Genomic DNA, 20,688 nt, shown 5'->3' on the forward strand with positions numbered 1-20,688 from the left:
CCCGGAATAAGCCGACGCACACGCACGCCGACCGCCATTTCCCGGCTCACTACTGATTTCCGAAAAGCACCGGTTTGCTTCTTCCACTCTCCTGTGCCGTCCGGCCACCCTAGGGGACCACTAGGGTCCTGAAATAAGCCAGGGTGGTCCCTGGGTAAGTTCGTGGTCCTCCAGTTCGTCTAAGGACCAACAGCACCCAGCCCGGTCAAAAAGAGCCCCGAAAAAGCTCGTGGTCCTCCAGTTCGTCTAAGGACCAACAGCACCCAGCCCGGTCAAAAAGAGCCCCGAAAAAGCACGGAGCTCAAAGGCTGACCGCCATCCTCCTGGAAGCTCCTCCTCCAAGGGGAAGGACCCCTCCCATCCCTGCAGGAAGCCTCCCTCCATGGGCATCAAACAGGGGCTCTGGCTCCCTCGAGGGGCTCCTCTCCCCCCCACCTCTCCGAGGCCTGCCCTGCCTCCCCCTTGCAGGGAACGCAGCCATGTGCCTGGGACTGTCCTCCGAAGCGTTTCCCCATCCAGGAGAGACGGAAGCAGCAGCTGCACCTTCAGCTCAGGTGGGAGCAAAGGTTGGGGGGGGCAAGTAGAAGCTTCGGGCAAATTTGGGGCCCCCCGGAGCATCTCCCCCTCCTTCTTTGTGAGGCTTCTGGGGGGGAAAACTCTCCTTCTTGGGGGATTTTCTGCTTTGAGGCAAACTTCTTCCTGCAGTTTTCCTGCCCTGCTTCTTTTTTAAATTTTTACTTTTTGTTTATACAATCATATCATTATTTGCATCTTTTACATATCCGCTGTGTTTCCTTTGTCAGTCTTATATAACTGTATCTATACATCTATACATATTTCATTTTATATATCTGTTCCGTTAATTCCGTATGTAACGTCCTTTATATACATTTAATCCTCTTATCTTTCTTATTTCATACTATTTTTATCTACAGTCTATCTTGCGTTTCCCCCTCTTATTCATTCTACGGTTTTGTGTTTGTTTTGTACTTTCTTAAACTTTCTTCTTCTCTTTATTGCTTTCCTACTTTTTTCCTCTTTCCTTTAGGCCAATTATACCGTAGGTCCCATACTGCATAGTACTCGGATTCCTCTTCGCCTTGTAGCTCTTTTTAAGACCCTCTCCAAATATAAATTTATTGATTGGTTTAAGAAGGTGTGTAGGGCTGCCCAGCTCACTCCTAGTGACTCCTGGTGGCCCCTGATTAACTGGATATATTGAAGAACTGAAGTAAAACAATACATAATGCGTAAATCTCTTAAACTGAAAAAGAGAAAAAGGGGATCTGGAGAATGTTGTTTCTGAGGATGTTGTTTCTTTTTCCTAATATTCTTCCAAACAGAATTGCTCCTTTCTCACAACCACTCCTCATTGGTTGGGGTTTCTGCTTAACAATACAGCTGGGTCTCAAAAGCATGGACCCCCAAACCAAGTTAACAAATACAGGTAATTCTTATTCCTGGTAGTGAATAGACCATAAATGTTTGTGGAGATTGTCAGTCGACCAGGTCATGGCTGTTCCAAAGATGTCCCCCCCCTCTCTCCCCAGGGGTGGGTTGCTGCCGGCATAACTGCCGGTTTGGGGCATGCACAATTTTGCTCCACTCATGCACAGTTGCCCATAAATAGGTCTGCGTATGCACAGAACATTAAAAAATGGGGGGGGGGGAGGAACATGCTGCGCTGACCTGGGAACTGGTTTGGAGGCGTGGCAGGTCTGGGTCGCTGCCGGTTCTAGGGACCCGGGCTGGCAAACTACTACCGGTTTGGCCGAACTGGTCCGAACCAGTAGGAACCCACTGCTGCCCCTCAAAAAAGGCAACAGCTGTTTTTTTTTCCTTGAGGAGGAAGAAGAAGAAAACATTTTGCTTCTCATCCAAGGAGCTTCATCAGTTTCTGCTGGATGATGGGGGTGGAAAGATAGATTCTAGCAGGATGGTGGCCTCAAGAGCTCTCGGGAAGAGAACTAACAACCAGATGACTGCCAAGAAATACAAGCCTTCCATTCTTTCCCCCCATCAGAACCGAGGAAGCTTCTTGGATGAGAAGCGAAACGTTTTCTTCAGGGACAAAACAGTCCAGCTGCTTTTTGAAGGAAAAAAAAACGCACCTTTGAGACCACATTCCATAAATTTGACACAAATGTGAGTGAGGCCTCACCTGGGGAAGGGCACACCGGGCAACTCAAATATTTTGCCGCTCTGCACCTCCACCAATCACTCTGAAGTCGCCGCAAGGAAAAATACATGTTAACGGGCAGCTCAATTCACAAGTACAGAATCTGTAGATAGCGGGAGTCAAGTCCAGCACATTAAAATCGCAGGTTCCGCCAAAGAGACCCTGGGGCTGAAGGGATGCCGGCTCACCTTCACAGCCATCCGTGTGATGAGACAAACAGATCCAGCAAAGGAGGAAGAGCTGAGACATGAGATAGGAGAAGGTCCTGTAATTCCTTGCAAGACTCCAGAGATTGTTCCCATCGCACTCGGGGCTTCCCGCTTTGTTCCCGATGGGCAGACCAATGAAAATGTTAAATTGGGGGGGGGGGGGGAAGATTGATGAAAGTATCGTTGGGTTTGTTGGAAAGAAGGTAAGTGCTGGAAAACAAGGACAGCTTTTGAGGGCACGGCTAAGGTCGGTTCCCCTCAGATATTTTAAATAAACCAACACAGCCATTGTTTCTCTTTTATGAAATTGTGTCTCTTTTAGCCTTGCGGGATTAGGATGGATTTAGCATCCTTGGGCATGCTTGCAAACTTTCACTAGGAGGAAATTGAGTATGTAGGAACCCTCTCTCATTTATTTTTTCATTTTTCAGAGTTTTTAGGGTGCCTCACTCAAGAGGACACCTTGTAGTTTAAAGGTAAAGGTTTCACTCGCACATATGTGCTAGTCGTTCCCAACTCTAGGGGGCGCTGCTCATCTCCATTTCAAAGCTGAAGAGCCAGCGCTGTCCAAAGACGTCTCCGTGGTCATGTGGCCGGCGTGACTAAACACCGAAGGCGCAAGGAACGCTGTTACCTTCCCACCAAAGGTGGTTCCTATTTTTCTACTTGCACTTTTACATGTTTTCGAACTGCAAGGTTGACAGAAGCTGGGACAATACAATACAATGGCAGAGTTGGAAGGGACCTTGGAGGTCTTCTAGTCCAACCCCCTGCCTAGGTAGGAAACCCGACACCATTTCAGACAAATGGCTGTCCAACGTCTTCTTAAAGACTTCCAGCATTCACAACTTCTGGAGGCAACTTCTGTTCCACTGATTAATTGTTCCCTCATACGTGGCATATGTACTGAACGCAGATTATCTGCCCTCTATAAGGTTGCCCGCTATTTTTTTTACCTCAGGTTACTCAGCATATATAGTAATAGTGAGAGATTACCTCAAACGGTCATTTGAAAAGGGCGGGGGGCAGAACAATATCGAATTCTTTCGTGAGGTAAAAATGGTCCGAAAATTGACCTCGGCGCCCAGAAGCGCGGAAGAAGAAAACGGGCGGGAAGGGGATGGATGTCCCGTGAGGGGAATCGCCCAAACCGAGGCAGGAACCACCTGGGAAAAGGCCTTTTATTTCACATTATTACTTTAATTGGTCAGTTTCTCAGGCTGGGCAGATCAGATCAAGAAAGTTAAAATGGCACCGTTTGAGTCGCCATCTTGACTTTTTTGACCGCCGAGGGGTGTAGAGGAATCCTACGTAGCCTTTCATTAACGGAAGGGGGCATGAAAGAACGGTAGCGACAAGAAGAACCGCGAGAGGCCTTTTATTCGCGGGACGGCGGGTTCAGAAGACTCGGGAGGCGGAGCGAGAAGCTGACGAGGGAATTCTGGGAGTTGAAGTCCTAGAAAGCGGGGTGGAAGGCGGAAGGCAGCGCGCGAGATCGGCGGAGAGGCGGGACTTAGGGTTGCTCTGCCCCGCCCCCCTCTTATTCGCCTGCGGGTGTGTGTGTGTGTGTGTGTGTGTGTGTGTGTGTGTGTGTCGCCGTGCGCGCTCTCGTGGCCGGAGAGGTGTCGGGGGCGTGCGCAGCAGCATCGGCGATGGCGGCGGAGGAGATTTCCCCGGAGCGGCTGGCCGAGGTGGAGGCTCTGCTGGCGCAGCGGGTGTCGGAGCCGGTGCGGGCGCGCTGGCGCTGGGAGGTCAACCTGGGCCAGCCGAACCTGCAGCGGTTCCGGGAGCAGCTGAGCGAGGCCCGGCGAGGCAGGGACGCCCTGCTGGCCCGGGACGCGGCGCTCTCGGAGGCGGAGCAGCAGCGGCTCCAGGGCTTCCTCAGGCTGGAGATTGCGCTGCTCCGCTGGTTCCAGGCGCGCGGCGAGCGCGAGGCGGCCCGTCGGGCGAGGCGGAGAAAGCCCGGGGGCGGCGCGGGTGTAGTGGCCGCGCCTGACGGGGGCGGCGAAGTGTCTGCAGCGGCTGCAGCCCTGGCGAAGGAGGAGGCGCCGAGCGAGGACAAAGAGCCGCCGGTTCATGCCGAGCCGGCAGCCGCGGTTGCAGCGGCGACTTCGGTGGAGAGAGTGTCGGCTCTGCGGGAGGCGCTGCTGGGCGTGGTGGCGGAGCTGGAGGCGGCCGAGGGCCGGGGGCGGCCGGTGCGCGCTGCGCGGAAGCTGGAGGTAGCCCTGGCGGCGTTCCTGGACGACCGACTGTGGGAGAGCCTGCGGGAGCTGGGCCGGGCGGTGCGGAAGGAAGGGCGCGCCCGGGCTCGGCAGCTGCTGGCCCTGCGGGAGGCGCTGGAAGAAGAAGGCTGGGCCGAGAGCGCGGAGGCGCTGCGGAGTGAGCTGGAGGGGCTGCGGACTGGCCTGCGGGAGGCGCCGCTGGAAGGGCTGCAGCCGATGCTGGAGAAGGCAGAGGTGCTGCTGCGGAAGACGGACTGCTGGGAGGTGGCCTGCCTGGAGAAGGGCTTGTGGGCCGGCCCGCTGGAGGAGGCCGAGGAGGCCCGGAGAGAAGCCCAAGCCTTTCGCCAGACCCTCCAGCAGGTGCCCCTGGGGCAGGGGGAAGCAGTCCTGAGAAGAGCTGGCCAGGAGGCGCCTGTGAAGGAGGCCCATCTCCTGTGGGAGAAAGCAGCAGCCCTGGAGATGCAGGCGCTGACCTTCTGGTCGGACACGCTGAAGCAGGCAGAGGAGCTGCTGGCCCGGGTGGACGCCCTCAGGAGTGCCCTGCAGAACTCCTCCCTGAAGGAAGCCCTCTGGGAGAAGGTGGAGGAGCTGCGGGATGCCTTGCGGGAAACCACCAGGGAGAAGGTCGGCCTCCTGCCCTTGGACATGTGGGGCAAGAGCCCGCGGGAGATGTGCAGCCGTCTCCATCAGCTCTGCCGGGATTGGCTGCAGCCAGAGAAGAAGACCAAGGCGCAGATGCTGGACCTGGTGATCCTGGAGCAGCTCGTGGCCGTGCTTCCTGCAGAGATGGCCAGTTGGGTGCGGGAGTGCGGTGCGGAGACCAGCGCCCAGGCGGTGGCCCTGGCCGAAGGCTTCCTGCTGAGCCAGGCGGAGAAGAAGCAGCAAGAAGAGCTGCAGGTGAGAGAACATTCTCTCCAAAGCTACACATTAATTGAGAGTACCTTTGAATTGAGCATTTTCTCAAATTTTTCTCCCAGAATATGTATTTGGTGCACTTGCTCCATTGTTCCATCTGCACCAAGGGGCAACAGAGTCTGCAAAGTTGAGAGATTCTATCTGAAACTTTATCTCTCTTTTCCGTCTCCAGGTATATCAGGTGCAGCAGTCCTTTGTGGAGGCCATCCCCAGGCATCCTAAGCAGAGGAAGGATCTGTCAGATGCCTCTGAAGAACTGCCTTTCAGGGGGATTCCCCAAGAAGATCCAAATTGGGGCACCTCAGGAGGTAAAGGGAGCCTTTCCAAGGGGCCTGACATTCTCAAGAAATGTCTCGATGCTCTTACATTGCCTCGAGTTCTTTACGTCATGTTTTAAAATTCTGCTCTAGCTCTATGTGGGTCCCATGCAGGAAATCAAAGTATGCCTTGTTTTTTTTTCTAGGATCGTCACCTTTTCCTGTTGGAACTGAAAGAGTGGCTGAACCTCCAGTTCAGGTAGGAGAGAAACTTTTAGGAGATGACTTGAAGTCCTCACTCCCTCTGGGACTCAACTCTTTAAGCAGCCTCGAATGGAACGTGGCAGAAATTGTTATGAGATCCCTTTCAAGTCATGCTCTTTATCAACTGGCGCCAGGGATCCAAGAGTAGTACACAACCCTGGGAGTGATTGGTGGCTGAAGGGTGATCCCTCCCTCTTTTTAACTATTTAATCTTGTCTTTTTTTTGTATGGATTGCATAGTTACCTGTAAACTGCCCATATTCACTCTAATAGTAAAGACTTGGTTTAATAAATAAATCATACCAGAACAAACAATCAGAAAACAATACTGTAATCCAGGAGCTATCAAAAGAAAACCATTCCCTTCCACCATCCAACACTGGCAGGACAAGCGATTGTATAAAAACAGAGAAAACGTCCACTTGTGTTGATGGTGTTGCCTATCCAGGTAATGAAACGACTGCTATCAAACCACCAAGCTCATCTCAACACCGAGCTATGTATATATTCTTTTCTCCTAGACAATAATCCATGCACAATCTTTGCTTGGGGAATTTGTTGAATAAAGGGTATGAGTTGCAAAACCGTCCTGGACTACTAATGGGCTGACATTCTACGACTGCGAGGGTCCCCCCTCTCGCAGGTATGCCCCCCTGCCCTCGATGAAGGGTTTATTAACCCAGAGAGGTGGAGGAAGCAGGGGATTAGGGGTTTTTTAGCAAAATGTTTTTTAAAATTTTTAAGGGGTTCCAGGGAGGGGGGGGGGTATTCAACCTGGGGGTATGGATACAGCCAGGTCAACAGGTGGGATCAGGACGGAGGGGAGCGGAGTGGGGGAGGTGAGAGGATACAGCATTCCTATAAGGGGGATTCCGATAGCGACGGTCGTAGGGAGGGGCGGGCGCGAGGACACCAGAAGAACGCATGGTCGGTTGGGAGACCGGGGCTGTTGGACACGCCCGGTCGCTTGTACCAACCCCCGCAGTCTAGGTGGACAGGATCGGCAGAGCCTGGGCCTTAGGCTGATGTTATGTAATGCGAGGTCCGTGGTTAACAAGGCCCCCCTCATCAGGGACTTGATCTCAGAGGGGGAGCCGGACCTCGCAGGAATAACGGAAACCTGGTTGGGCCTGGAGGGGGGGTTGCCCCTCGGGGAAATGTGCCCTCCAGGTTACCGGGTATTCCATCAGCCACGGGCCCAGGGTAGGGGCGGTGGGGTAGCGATAATCATCCGGGAAGATTTGGCTCCAAGAGAATTCACTGTGTCGCAGACATCTGGTTGTGAGGCTCTGGGCGTGAAATGGGGCCCAGGGAGACAGTTGGGTCTGTTGATAGTATACCTGGCTCCCCGCCATACATCAACGGCCCTGCCCGGACTCCTCGAGCTGATCGCGGAGATGGCGGTTGAGACCCCCAAGCTTTTAGTGATGGGGGATTTCAATCTGCCGTCGACGGGAGAGGCATCCAAGGCAGCCCGGGAATTCATGGCTTCCATGACAGCCATGGATCTGACTCAAGTAGTTCGGGACCCCACACACGAGAGAAGCCACATACTGGATCTTGTGTTTGTCTCCGACCAGTGGACGAGTGATCTGGGAAGAGGGAATTTAGTCATCACGCCCCTGTCATGGTCAGATCACTCACTTCTCCAACTGGACTTCCCTGGCGCTACTCCCCGCCGCGGGGAGGCGGAACCGGATTGTCCCAGATGGTTCCGCCCCAGGCGTCTGATGGAACCAGATAGGTTCCAGACGGAGCTTGGGCCACCTCCTGCAGACCTGTCCCGCTCCCGGGCAGAGGACCTGGTAGCCGCGTGGAACAGTGCGGCCGCCGGAGCCTTGGACCGGGTTGCGCCTTTGCGGCCTCTCCGATGGCAACGATCGACCCGGGCCCCCTGGTTTAACGGGGAGCTAAGGGCGATGAAACGCCACAGGAGACGCCTAGAGAACAAGTGGAGATCCTCCCGCTCCGAATCCGATCGAACACAGGTAAGAGCCTACTTAAGGACCTACCTTGTGGCAATAAGGGTGGCCAAACGTCAATATTGTGCCACCCTTATAGCGTCCGCAGAGAACCGCCCTGCCGCCCTGTTTCGGGTGACCCGCTCCCTGCTGGCGCAGGGACAGCGGGATCCCCCATTGCAGGGCAGGGCAGAGGAGTTTGGGGAATACCTGCAGGATAAAATTGATCAGATCCGGAGGGGGTGGACCCACTCCAGTACTCCAGAGGGGGCGTCCGAGGCTAGTCTTGAGATTCCACGCTGGGAGGAGTTTGACCCTGTTGTCACCGAAGATTTGGACAGGTTGCGCGGGCGACTGCGAGCCACCACATGTTTATTGGACCCGTGTCCCTCCTGGTTGGTACTGGCTTCCTGGGAGGGTTCATGAGGCTGGCTACTGGGACTGGTGAACGCTTCGTTGGGTGAGGGCCTTTTACCAACCGCCTTGAAAGAGGCGGTGGTGAGACCCCTGTTCAAGAAGCCTTCTCTGGACCCAATGGAGCTAGCAAATTATCGTCCTGTCTCCAACCTTCCTTTTTTAGCGAAGGTTGTTGAGAGTGTGGTGGCTCAGCAGTTCCCACGTCACCTGGAGGAAGATGATTATTTAGACCCGCGCCAGTCCGGCTTCCGGCCCGGTCACAGCACGGAGACGGCCTTGGTCGCGTTGGTGGACGATCTCTGGAGGGCAAAGGATGGGGGTTGTTCCTCCATCCTTGTCCTATTAGACCTCTCGGCGGCTTTCGATACCATCGACCATGTTATCCTATTGCGCCGTCTGGAGGGGTTGGGGATCGGAGGCACCGTATTGCGGTGGTTCCGCTCCTGCCTCTCTGGCCGGACGCAATGTGTATTGACAGGGGAGCAGAGGTCTACCCCGAGGCCCCTTACTTGTGGGGTCCCACAGGGGTCGATCCTCTCGCCTCTCCTGTTCAACACATATATGAAACCGCTAGGCGAGATCATCCGTGGTTTCGGGGTGGGATACCATCTGTACGCTGATGACACTCAGCTGTATATTTCCACCCCAAACCACCCCAACGAGGCCGTCGAAGTGATGTCCCGTTGTCTGGAAGCCGTGCGGGTCTGGATGGGTGACAACAGGCTCAGGCTCAACCCCTCCAAGACAGAGTGGCTGTGGCTCCCGGCTCCCCGGTACAACCAGCACATTCCATCGCTGGCCATCGGGGATGAACAATTAGCCCCGGTGGAACGGGCACGCAATTTGGGCGTCCTCCTTGATGCCCAGCTGGCTATGGAAGATCATGTGGCAGCCGTGGCGAGGGGGACGTTCCACCAGGTTCGCCTGGTGCGCCAATTGCGACCCTTTTTGGACCGGGAGGCCCTGCGCACAGTCACTCACGCGCTGGTGACGTCTCGCCTGGACTACTGTAATGCTCCCTACATGGGGCTCCCCTTGAGGTGCACCCGGAGACTGCAGTTGGTCCAGAATGCAGCCGCGCGGGTAATTATGTGGAGATCAAGGTTCTCCCATATAACACCTCTCCTGCGCAAGCTGCACTGGCTTCCTGTGGCCTACCGGGTGCGCTTCAAGGTGTTAGTTACCATCTTCAAAGCGCTCCATGGCATAGGGCCTAGTTACCTGCGGGATCGTGTCCTGCCCCATACATCCCTGCGGCCCATTCGCTCACACAGAGAGGGTCTCCTCCGGGTGCCGTCCTCTAGAGATTGTCAGAGGGCGGTGCCCAGGAGTAGGTCCTTCTCTGTGGCGGGCCCTACCCTTTGGAATGACCTCCCCCCAGACATTAGGACAACAACCGATCTCGGCTCCTTCCGCAGTAAACTGAAGACCCACCTATTTCGGCTAGCTGGCCTGGCATAACTCGACAACTTTTCCACCCCTTGGTCATTTTTAATTGTTAATTTTAGTTTTTAAACTTTTAATGTTATTGGGGTTTTAACCTTTCTGAGTATTGTAATTTATTTATTTACTTTTTACCTCCTCTGTATGACACTGTGCTGACTGTTGCTTGTGTACGTCGCCCCGAGTCCCTGTGGGGAGAGGGGGCGACTAATAAGTTCAAATAAATAAATAAATAAAATAAATAAATAAATAATGGAGAAAAAAATAATTTCCCCCCCTTTTCCAGGGTCTTGTATCTTTTGAGGAGGTGGCTGTGTGTTTCTCCAAGGAAGAGTGGACTCAGCTGGATCCCCGCCAAAAAGCCCTCCATGGGGAAGTCATGAGGGAGAATCTGAGGAATGTGACCGCTCTGGGTAAGGGCACAGGCATGTAGAAAAGGCATTTTGTGGAACCAGCTCCTTGGCATAAATCCAACAACACCTTATCTCTGGGAGAAGGAGAAGATCCATTCTACAAAATTCTCCTCTACCGGTTCCAGGACACCTTACACTGAAGCAGGTTGAGGGACTGTGCTGGAGGGAGAGACAGGCCTATGAAGGGGAGGGGGCCACAGCCTCCCTTTGTTGACTAATTGAAAGTAATCCTTGTGATCGGACAGATCAAACTGGATGCAGCAAATCATACGCCTAATGAACTCAGGCATAACTAAGAGGTTATGGGCCTGGAGTATATGGACAGTGTTTTTAATAGATCAAAGGAATAATTTTTTCCTAGGGAGTTACTACAGAGGTATCAAACTCACGTTGTCACGGCAGCATCACGTGATGTATCGGGACTTTTCTCCCCTTCACTAAACCAAAAAATAATAATTAATAATAATTTATTAAATTTCTAGACCGCCCCCTCTCCCCGGAGGGACTCGGGGCGGTGTACAGGAAAAAATTAAAAACATACAAACAGTCATACACATAGGTAAAACTCCAATTAAACAACCCCTGTACAATTTATAAAAATTAAAAAGACCTTAAAACCAATCTTAAAAATTTAGAAATAGGACTGAGGTGGGATAGGTGGAATTAGGCCAAGCCGGCTAGCTGGAATAGGTGGGTTTTAAGTTTCTGACGGAAGGACCCTGGGCATGGGTGTGGCCAGTGTGTGATCCGGTTCATGGGCCAGGTGTTTGACAGCCCTGGGTCGCTATCTTCTGCTGTGCAGAGCTCTACTTGCCTCTCCGGATGTTTCAGGATGAAACATTCCTTGGCCGCCTTGGTATTTTATGGCTGAGCTGAGAGTTTTAGTTTTCCTGGGAAAGTGTTTTTTGTAATGAAAGTAAAACCCAGTTTGACATCACATAGTGACTGGTGGTTTGTTTGTCCTGGGAACATGTTGAGTGAGGACTTCAGATTTTTTTCCCATCTGAACCAAGGTTTTGATTTGATTTTGATTTTATTGAATTTATAGACCGCCCCCTCTCCCCGAAGGGACTCGGTGGTAAGAAGAGAATGCGTGGGAAAAGATATCTAGTGCACAATAACAAGAAAATCATAGATAGCAAGAGGCAAATATACTAACCCCAAAGTGCAGTATTGTTTTAGATAAATGGCTTTTAAAATTGTTTCTACTACCCATGAAACATAAATTTCCATCCCATGCAATTTAAAAAAAAAAGAATTTTATTGGTTTTTAAGCATTTATGGGGAAAAGGTAAAAAGGTACATAGAAAATTTTGGCAGCTCCCGTGCTAGTGGTAGAAGTCCCTCCAAATCTCACAATTTTTACAATGTTAAAAACAACGTATAAAAGATAAGCATAAACAGAATCCTTACATTATATCAACCATGTGTTCAATCATCTCTTTCTTTGTCACTTTCTAGTATATCAACAATTACAATAATATTTCAAATACATTTATTTTTGTGACCTGAGCCTTTTCAATATTGCTCCCTCCACCCTGTCCCCAGATGGAGCCACAGCCCCCCCTCCCCCATACCTTGTACATTGCTGCCTTTTTCACCACCTCCCCTATTTTCGTCCTCTAGGAGAGAAAAATGTTTTTTAATGAAGGCTTCAGCCTCCTCCACTGTATTAATTCTAATTCTGTTTCCCTCCCAGAAAATCAACATTCCCTCTGGCAATAACCATCTAAACCAAACTCCTTTATTGTATAATTTCTTTGATAAGGAGGAATACTTCCTCCTTGTTTCTCTTATTATTTTCGGAATTTGCTTAAGAATGGTTATTTCTTTATCTTTATATTTTAATGATCCCTCCCTTTGGGCCCCTAGCACCTCATCCCTCGTGGTCCTCCTTAGAAATTTAACATGTACCTCCCTTCAAACATTATGAGTTCTAGCATATGCTGAATTAACCCTGTAGACCAGATCCATATCCCACCACAACTGTTCTTTGTTTCTCTTAATATATTCTGCTAAAATTGTACTCATAATATCCTTAAGATCTTCATTTTCTGACTCTGGTAGGTTCTGGAATCTGAGAAAAAAGGACATTCTTTCAAGTTCTATTTTTGCCATAAAGTTTTCCAATTCTAAATTTCCCTTCCGGACTGCCTTAACCTCCTCCCCCAGCCCAGCTGCCCCCTCCTCCAATACCACAATTCTTTGTTTATTTTCTGTTATATGATGTTGTACACTTCTGAGTTCATCTTTGAGATCTGTGACCTCTTTTTTCAGCTCATTTTGACCCCTCATAATTTCCTGAAACATTTGGTTGACAGATAATTCTTTTGAGCTCTCTCCAGTCCCTTCTGCTTGTAACAATGAAGTAATTTTCGTCTGCTGCGTGCTTGGACTGGAGGTGGCAGAAGCAGGAGCCGAGAATGACTTGCCCATTGGTGGTTTTTTAGGCCCCATTTATCTAAGTTCAGAGATAAGTCTTTTACAAAGAAAATGGCGTCAGTGGAGCGCGCAGCTGTGCCGATCCAAGGTGGCAGGCAAATCCGAAAGTGAGAAATTAGTTCTCCTTCACTGTTCCAAGGCACGGAGGTACACCAGAGAGGGGGAAATCAAATAATCAAAATCCAGGAAGACCACATAACGGGAGAGGTCCAGAGCACCTTCAGAGGGGGTGTTAAGACAATACCAGAGATTTTTTTTCCCAAAGGTAGTTTCAAAAGGCAGACTTCATTTGTAAGTACAAAAACAAAGACGGAGGGGAGCCATCTTGGCTCCTCCTTTTGCAGGGAGAAAAACAAAGGTTTTTTTCCCTTTTAAGAAAACAGCTCAGCAATCACTTCTTGCAACTGTGATTTCAATCTTTCTCACATAGTTAGTACAAGTGGAAAGTCAGCCTTTATTCTCTCTCCATTCCGATATATATAGAGATAGTTCAAATGCGGCTTTGTCCGAGGGGGGGGGGTAAGGAGAAAGAAACACCCCCCCTCTAATCTTCCAGTTTCAAATAGATTGAACGCAAATTTACAATAGTCTGCTGCCTATCCGTTAACGATGATTAAGGAGATTAGGACGGATCCTCCACCACTGGCATTTCAGCAGCTCTTCCTTTGATTAACTCCTTCCTCTCGGAGCCCATTCAGCGAAAGGGCAAACATGCCCCCCCTCCGCTCCCCGGCTCCTGGGGCGAGGCTGGAAACATCCCCGCTGGCTGCCACCAAGTCGGGGGTTCCAGCAAGCCGGCCTGCAGCAGGAGACCCCTCCAGGGCCCCCTGTGCTCCTGAAAGGAGCCCACCGGGAAGACGAACAGCGGACAACACGTCCGTCGCCTGCAGGAACCGGAAGTGATCATCCCATGCAATTTTATATCAATACGTTTGATAAGCTTTGTCAGATTGTTTTATGCAGGTCAGAATAGCCTATAAAAATGTTAGAGATTTTTGGGATTTTCAGAATTGGGATTCCCAATCATGTTTTTGGTGATTATGTTCCCTTCTGTTTAAACACACACCTTTTTTCTTTTTCTCTTAAGGTACTGTTGGGCGAGAGAACATGTGCTATAGACAAATATTAGAAGCTCTCAGACGCAAAGAAGGAAGAGACCAAACGGAACTAAAAAGTCACGAGAGAAACCAGTCAAAGGACGGAAGCAGAAAGTTTTCTTTTCAGTGCCATGAAATTCAAGAAAGAGCAGCCCTGCACATTTCCAAAGGAAAAAGGACAAAGTGTTTTGGGGAAAGTGTGAAAATATTCAGAGAAAGATTAGATTTAAATGAACGTGATCGTACCCACACTACAGAAGAAGAGGATCAGAACAGGGAAGGTGAAAAAAGTTACAGCTGGACTTTCATTCTTTCTTTGCGTGATAGAATCAACATGGGGGAGAAACCCTACAAATGTAGAGAGTGTGGGAAGAACTTCAGGAGCAGCAGCCAGGTTACTTCCCATAGGAGGATCCACACGGGGGAGAAACCCTATAAATGCCCGGAGTGTGGGAAGAGCTTCACCTGGAGCAATGACCTGACTTGCCATAAAAGGATCCACACGGGGGAAAAACTTTACAAGTGTTCTGAGTGTGGGAGGAGCTTCAGGAGGAACAGCCAGCTTGCTTACCATAAAAGGCTCCATGCGGGAGAAAAACCGTACAAGTGCATGGAGTGCGGAAAGAACTTCCTGTGGAGCTATCAGCTTACTTCCCACAAAATGATCCACACGGGGGAGAAACCCTATAAATGCCCCGAGTGTGGGAAGAGCTTCAGGAGGAGCAGCGAACTGACTTCCCACAGAAGGATCCACACTGGTGAGAGGCCTTATAAATGCGTGGAGTGCGGGAGGGGCTTCAGGGGAAGCAGTGAGCTGACCTCCCACAGGAGGGTCCACACAGGAGAAAAACCTTATAAGTGCATAGAATGTGGGAGGACCTTCAGGAGGAACAGCCAGCTTGCTTACCATAAAAGACTGCACTCAGGAGAGAAACCGTACAAGTGCATGGAGTGCGGAAAGAACTTCTTCTGGAGCTATCAGCTTGCTTCCCATAAAATGATCCACACGGGAGAGAAGCCATATAAATGCCCGGTGTGTGGGAAGAGCTTCAGAGGCAGCCGCGAGCTTTCTTCCCATAAAAGGATCCACGCATTGGAAGAGCTACACAAATGCTTGGAATGTGGAAAGGCCTTCAGGAGCAGCACCGAGCTGACTTCCCATAGGAAAATCCACCCAAGGGAGAGACCATACATGTGTACAGAGTGCGGAAAAAGCTTCTCTTGGAATTCTCAGCTTGCTTCCCACAAAAGGATTCACTCTGGTGAGAATCCATATGAATGTGCAGAGTGTGGGAAAAGTTTCGGGGAAAGCAGTGAACTTATTTCCCATAAAAGAATCCACTTAGACGAGAGGCCGTATAAATGTATGAAATGTGCAAAGAGCTTCAGAAGGAACAGCCAGCTTACCTGCCATAAGAGAATCCACACGGGGGAAAAGCCATTTAAGTGCGCAGAATGCGGGAAAGGCTTCCGTCAAAGCAGCCACCTCCTTTCCCATAAAAACATCCACACGGGGGAGAAGCCCTATCAATGCATGGAATGTGGGAAGACCTTCAAGAGGAGCAGTGAACTCACTTCCCATAAAAGCATCCACATGGGGGAGAAGCCATAGGAATGAATGGATGTTTACCCTTGCTTCACATAAAGGATTCAGACGGGGGAAAAAACCCTTATAAATGTGTGGACTTCAGGGAGAGCTTCAGTTTATATAAGATGAATCGGCTTTGGATGGGCTTTTGCCATGTTAACGTGTAAACACTGCCCCACCCAAAAACTCCTGTGATTTAGTTTACGCTTTGTGTTTATGATGTTCACAGTCTCCGATGTTGTGACACCAACATATAGAATTCAAGTAATCCTCAATTGATGACCACAATTGAGATCAGAATTTCCATTGCTAAGCAAGGCAGTTGTTAAATGAGTTGTGCCCAATTTTACAACTTTTTTTGCCACTATTGTTAAGCAAGTCACTGCAGTTGTTGAGTGAAATGTGGTTTTTAAGTGAATCCGGCTTCCCCCATTGACTTTGCTTGTTGGAACTGATGACCCCAAGATACCGTAGCTGTCATAATTACTTGCTGGTTGCCAAATGCCCCAAATTTGATTCTGTGGCTATGGGGATGCAGATGACTCTAAATAGGAGGACCAGTGTTGTAAATCACTTTTTTCAGTGCCCTTGTAACTTTAAATCATTGCTAAACAAATGATTATACATTGAGGACTATCTGTATATGAGATGAGCAGGGTGAAATGAGCAGGGTGAACTTAATATTCTTATTAATATTCTAATGCAGAAGGGCAAATAAGTTTGTCACTAAAACTTGGTGCAATGACAACTATGATTGGCATATAGCTTTGGAAGACAGCAACTTAGGAAATCATGTCAGCAAAAGGGAATCTTACACTGTACATTGAAGGAATATGCCTGCGCACAGGTTCACCGATCAAAGCATGAATTCTATTAAAAAGAGTGGGCAAAGGTAAAATCAAAGAAATGGGAACTGATCCTAATTCTCAATAGACCATCCGGAATACATGGGCAAGGGCTTTTGGTATCAGGTTACCAAAGGTTATAGGAGGCACATCATAGTGATTGAGATGATTTCAGCCACTCTGACATCTGCTGGAATTTTAATTCTGTTGAGAGTAAGAAGATTCCGCCTCTTTTGTTGACAACTTCAGAGAAGGGATCGGGGGGATCTGCTCTCAACCTAATTGTTGTGGTCTGCTGGCAGCAGAGCTGGACAGCAGCGAGGCAGGGGAATGGGCTCCCCCTGTTCCCAGTGTGTGCATGCGCAGAGCTGCTAGAAGGCAAAAACAGTTAAAGCAGAAGGAACAACTCGGGAGTGAGGCTTGGAGGTGATTGGCCCCTCCCGTAGGACATAAAGGAGGAGCAAAGGCACACGAGCCTTTGCAAGAAGCAACTTGGTTCGTGCTGGTCAGTTTACCTTCTGAAACTCTGTTTGGACTCTGCTCCGTGTGCCCTTGCCAAGCTAATTGCCAGTTTAAGTCTTTGGCAGCGTTTTCAAAGAAGATAAAAGGCGGGGGATGATCAGCCTTATTCCGAAGGACTTTGGCACCCTCCTGCAGAACTCTTTCCAAACTATTTGGGACTCATTACCAGCTGTGAATGAATATAATTCGCAGCCTTTGAAATAAAAAATATGGGTTTTTTTGGACCTCATGGTGTGCTTTTTTTTTGTTCAGCAACCCTAAGTCAGCAGAACTCTAATGCTTACCAATAGGGAGGCGGCTAGAAGTGAAGACGGATGGATCCTGGGGGAAAGTGACCATGTTACCCTTGAGATTTTGATACCAACGGAAAAGAACCAGTGTTTTCATGCTGGGCTTCAGAAGAGTTGGTCTTATCCAGGGGCATGAACAAGGGAAGGACAGGAAATTCTGCAGAAGACTATACAATACAATACAATAGTAGAGTTGGAAGGGACCTTGGAGGCCTTCTAGTCCAACCCCCTGCCTAGGCAGGAAACCCTATACCGTTCCAGACAAATGGCTATCCAACATCTTCTTAAAGACTTCCAGTGTTGGGGCATTCACAACTTCAGGAGGCAACTTCTGTTCCACTGATTAATTGTTCTAACTGTCAGGAAATTTCTCCTCAGTTCTAAGTTGCTTCTCTCCTTGATTAGTTTCCACCCATTGCTTCTTGTCCTGCCCTCAGGTGCCTTGGAGAATAGCTTGACTCCCTCTTCTTTGTGGCAACCCCTGAGATATTGGAAGACTGCCATCATGTCTCCCCTAATTCTTTTTTCTATTAAACTAGACATACCCAGTTCCTGCAACCGTTCTTCATATGTTTTAGTCTCCAGTCCCCTAATCCTCTTTGTTGCTCTTCTCTGCACTCTTTCTAGAGTCTCAACATCTTTTTTACATCGTGGCGACCAGAACTGAATGCAGTATTCCAAGTGTGGCCTTACCAAGGCATTATAAACTGGTATTAACACTTCACGTGATCTTGATTCTATCCCTCTGTTGATGTAGCCTAGAACTGTGTTGGCTTTTTTGGCAGCTGCTGCACACTGCTGGCTCATATTTAAATGGTTGTCCACTAGGACTCCAAGATCCCTTTCACAGTTACTACTACTGAGCAAGGTACCACCTATAATGTACCTGTGCATTCCGTTTTTGTTGCCTAAATGTAGAACCTTACTCTTTTGACTATATTGAAGGCACAACAACAGAAGGAGATGTGGTAGACCTTCAAAGATGTTCAGCTTCCTATAAGTCCTGGAAGGAAAAAGGGAGAGAAATCTATGTTCAAGCTGAAGGAATGGGATGGTTCCTGTACATAAAGAAAAGTGTTTGCTCTGGAGCAAGGAACCTGGAAAGGATCTTTTAAGGGATGCATAAACAGGGTGGAAGGACACTTCTTAGTTAAAGAGTATTCCCACTTTGAAGCAGCAGCAACAATAACAAAACACACAAAGCAAGAATATCTCCTCCTTCCTCATCCAATGCGCCGTAGAGTAGAATCTCTGGTCACAAACGAACCACGATCAAATCGGGTTCCAACCCCAAAAATTGACAAAAAAATTTTTTTTTCACAGTTGATTTCCACTTCTGTAACTTTTTTTTTGTTAGCGCCAAATTTCCAAAATTAGGTTTGGGTCACGACTAAATTGGGTTGCGACCAAAGTTATGGAACAAAAGATGGCCATGTCCAGAGGTTCTACTGTCCCCAGATTTTAGGCAATATTATTGCATTTGCTATGCTGGGCAAAGCTATTGCTTGTTCTTTTTCAGCATCGTCTACCTGTCCCAAAAACGTCATTATGGGGGAGGGAGGAAGAATAAGCCAAGAACACATAGAACATAATGGAGAAAGAGTGGCAGATACCCTGCCAAATATAGCGGGGGAGGGGGGGGGAAATCAAACTTCTAGAGGGAAAAAAAGGCAAGGGTTGGTGATAGACAACTCATTGCTCAGAGGAATTTAACCAGGAATGTTGAAGAACGGACGATCAGTCTAGTGTGATTAGCTCTTTCCTAGGTAAAAAAAATTAAACTTTTCCCTGTAAAGTAATGTCTGACTCTAGGGCACAGTGGTCGTCTCCGTTTCTTGGCCAAGGGAGCTAAGAGTTGTCCAAAGTCAATTTATGTGGTCATGTGGCCAGCATGGCTGTATGCCAAAGGTGCATGGAACGCTATTGCCTTCCCACCCAAGGAGTACCTGTTTATCTACTCGCATCTGTGTGCTTTCAAAATTGCTAGGTGTCTTCCAGGAGTCATTTTCAAAGATGAGAGTGAGGGGCTTATTAAAATAACTCGATCCACAAATTATTATTCCTTTCTCCTCTTTCATGTGGGGACGAATGATACAAGAAAGTCCCTGGAAACAATATCAAGAGACTAGGAGAAACTCGGCACGAAAGCTAAAGAAATGGGAGCACAGGTGGTGTTCTCTTCCATACTCCCAACGAAAGATAGGCATCCGGTGAGGGAATGCAGAATCTTTCAGGGCATGGCGCTATGGAGAGAGAACTTAGACCATGGTCTACAATACCTACCCGAGGAGCTTCTGGCCAGAGATGAGCCTACACCTCACAAGAACAGGAAAGATCGTCTTTATCCCAGGGGCTTTAAACTAAAACTGGAGAGGGAAGGAGGTGAAGTTTTAGAAGCCAATTTCAAGCTGAAATCTCAGCGCAATCAATCAAATGGAAAGAAAGAAAGGAGAACCCGGACACAAAATATAGAAACCAAACATGGTTAGTCAAAAAGGACTCCGAAGCTTAAACGCTTGTTGATCAAAGTCTGATCAACAAACAGGGTAAACTTGATATCCTAGTACACGAGTGTAACATTATTGCCATCACCAAAACTTAGTGGGATACAGCCGATGACTGAAATGTATAACTAGAAAAATTCAAATTCTTCAAAATAAACAGTCCTAATAGGGGTGGAATTGCACTATGTCTAAGAAATCACTACAGCTCTGTAGAAATGCAGGAAAACAAGGGTGAAAATCAAGAAAGGGAGATTCCTTCGCATTCGCCGTTTTCTCTCGTGAAGCCACGAGAAGATCCCCACGGAGATTCTCCCGTGAAAGGGGGTGGGGGTGGGGAGAGAGGATCCGGCTGGATCAGGAGGGATCCCTGCAGATCCTCTCCGTCTCTTCCTGCCTGGACTGTCAGCTGAGGGTTTTCCTGGCTTCCCTTCGGATTGGGGTGAGTGTGGGACCCCCAAGTCCTGGCTGGCTGTGGGGCTGCCCCTCCCCCCTTGTCGTCCGGTGCAGCTGCTGGGGGCTCCCTCCTTCCATACTGAGCGGGGGGGGGGAGCCCAGAAGGACCCCTCGAGCTCTGGATCCACTTCGCCCTTCTGGAGTCTCCAGCCTGGGCGCCCTCTGGGCACTGTGGGAACTCAAAGAGCATCTAGTCCACCCTCCAGGCGCACAGAGGAAGGGAGACCGGATGAGAATCGGGGGGGGGGGCTCCGGAGCTGGCATGAAACAACACCCTAGAATGCAGCCCCCCCCAAAGACTGAAATTATTCCCCCTCCCCCTTTCTCCGCTTCTCTCTCTGCGCCGAACTAAGTCTTCTATCGGGTGAAGTCAAGGGAGGCTCTGCCCGGAGACCGATGACGCTGCAGAAGGGAGGATTCCCATTGGTCCTCCTGCTCCTTCTGGACACTCCCACTTCCGAAGTCCGAGGGAAACTCCTCCTCCCCCCAATCCAGACCCCCCGATTCCGCCTCTGGGGCTGGAGGCATCGGCGTCTTTCTCCTCTCTCTTTGGGGCGCTTGTGGGGCGGCATCCATGGCTTTTCCTGGGCTCCCCCTGATGCTGCTGGTGGGGGCGCTGGCCCGGATCCCCGGAAGCGAAGGGGGGAAGGAGACCCCCGGTAAGGAG

At 49.6% G+C, this 20,688-nt stretch overlaps 2 protein-coding genes across 2 annotated transcripts in view; one reads left to right on the forward strand and one right to left on the reverse strand.

The window, feature by feature from the left end:
- The window catches only part of LOC309384804 (uncharacterized protein), a gene marked incomplete at its 3' end in the record, with an annotated part of 351,454 nt that overhangs the window by 178,561 nt on the left and 152,205 nt on the right, over positions 1-20,688 (reverse strand). The gene's annotated exons all lie outside the window — the stretch shown is intronic.
- Positions 4,016-16,994, forward strand: LOC309385432 (uncharacterized protein). The gene is made up of 5 exons (XM_081939918.1): positions 4,016-5,507; positions 5,698-5,833; positions 5,989-6,041; positions 10,154-10,280; positions 13,810-16,994. Exons 1-5 carry the CDS (start codon positions 4,041-4,043, stop codon positions 15,429-15,431), a joined length of 3,405 nt encoding a protein of 1,134 aa, XP_081796044.1. The 5' UTR covers positions 4,016-4,040; the 3' UTR covers positions 15,432-16,994.

The sequence above is a fragment of the Natrix helvetica genome (assembly GCF_964273705.1).
Source record: "Natrix helvetica genome assembly, chromosome: 1".
Lineage (NCBI taxonomy): Eukaryota > Metazoa > Chordata > Lepidosauria > Squamata > Natricidae > Natrix > Natrix helvetica.

Coding starts and splice junctions, on each gene's coding strand:
- LOC309385432 (XM_081939918.1), top strand. CDS start 4,041: ATGGCGGCGGAGGAGATTTCCCCGGAGCGGCTGGCCGAGGTGGAGGCT. Junction 5,508..5,697: donor AGCAGCAAGAAGAGCTGCAG/GTGAGAGAACAT, acceptor TTCCGTCTCCAG/GTATATCAGGTGCAGCAGTC. Junction 5,834..5,988: donor AAATTGGGGCACCTCAGGAG/GTAAAGGGAGCC, acceptor TTTTTTTTCTAG/GATCGTCACCTTTTCCTGTT.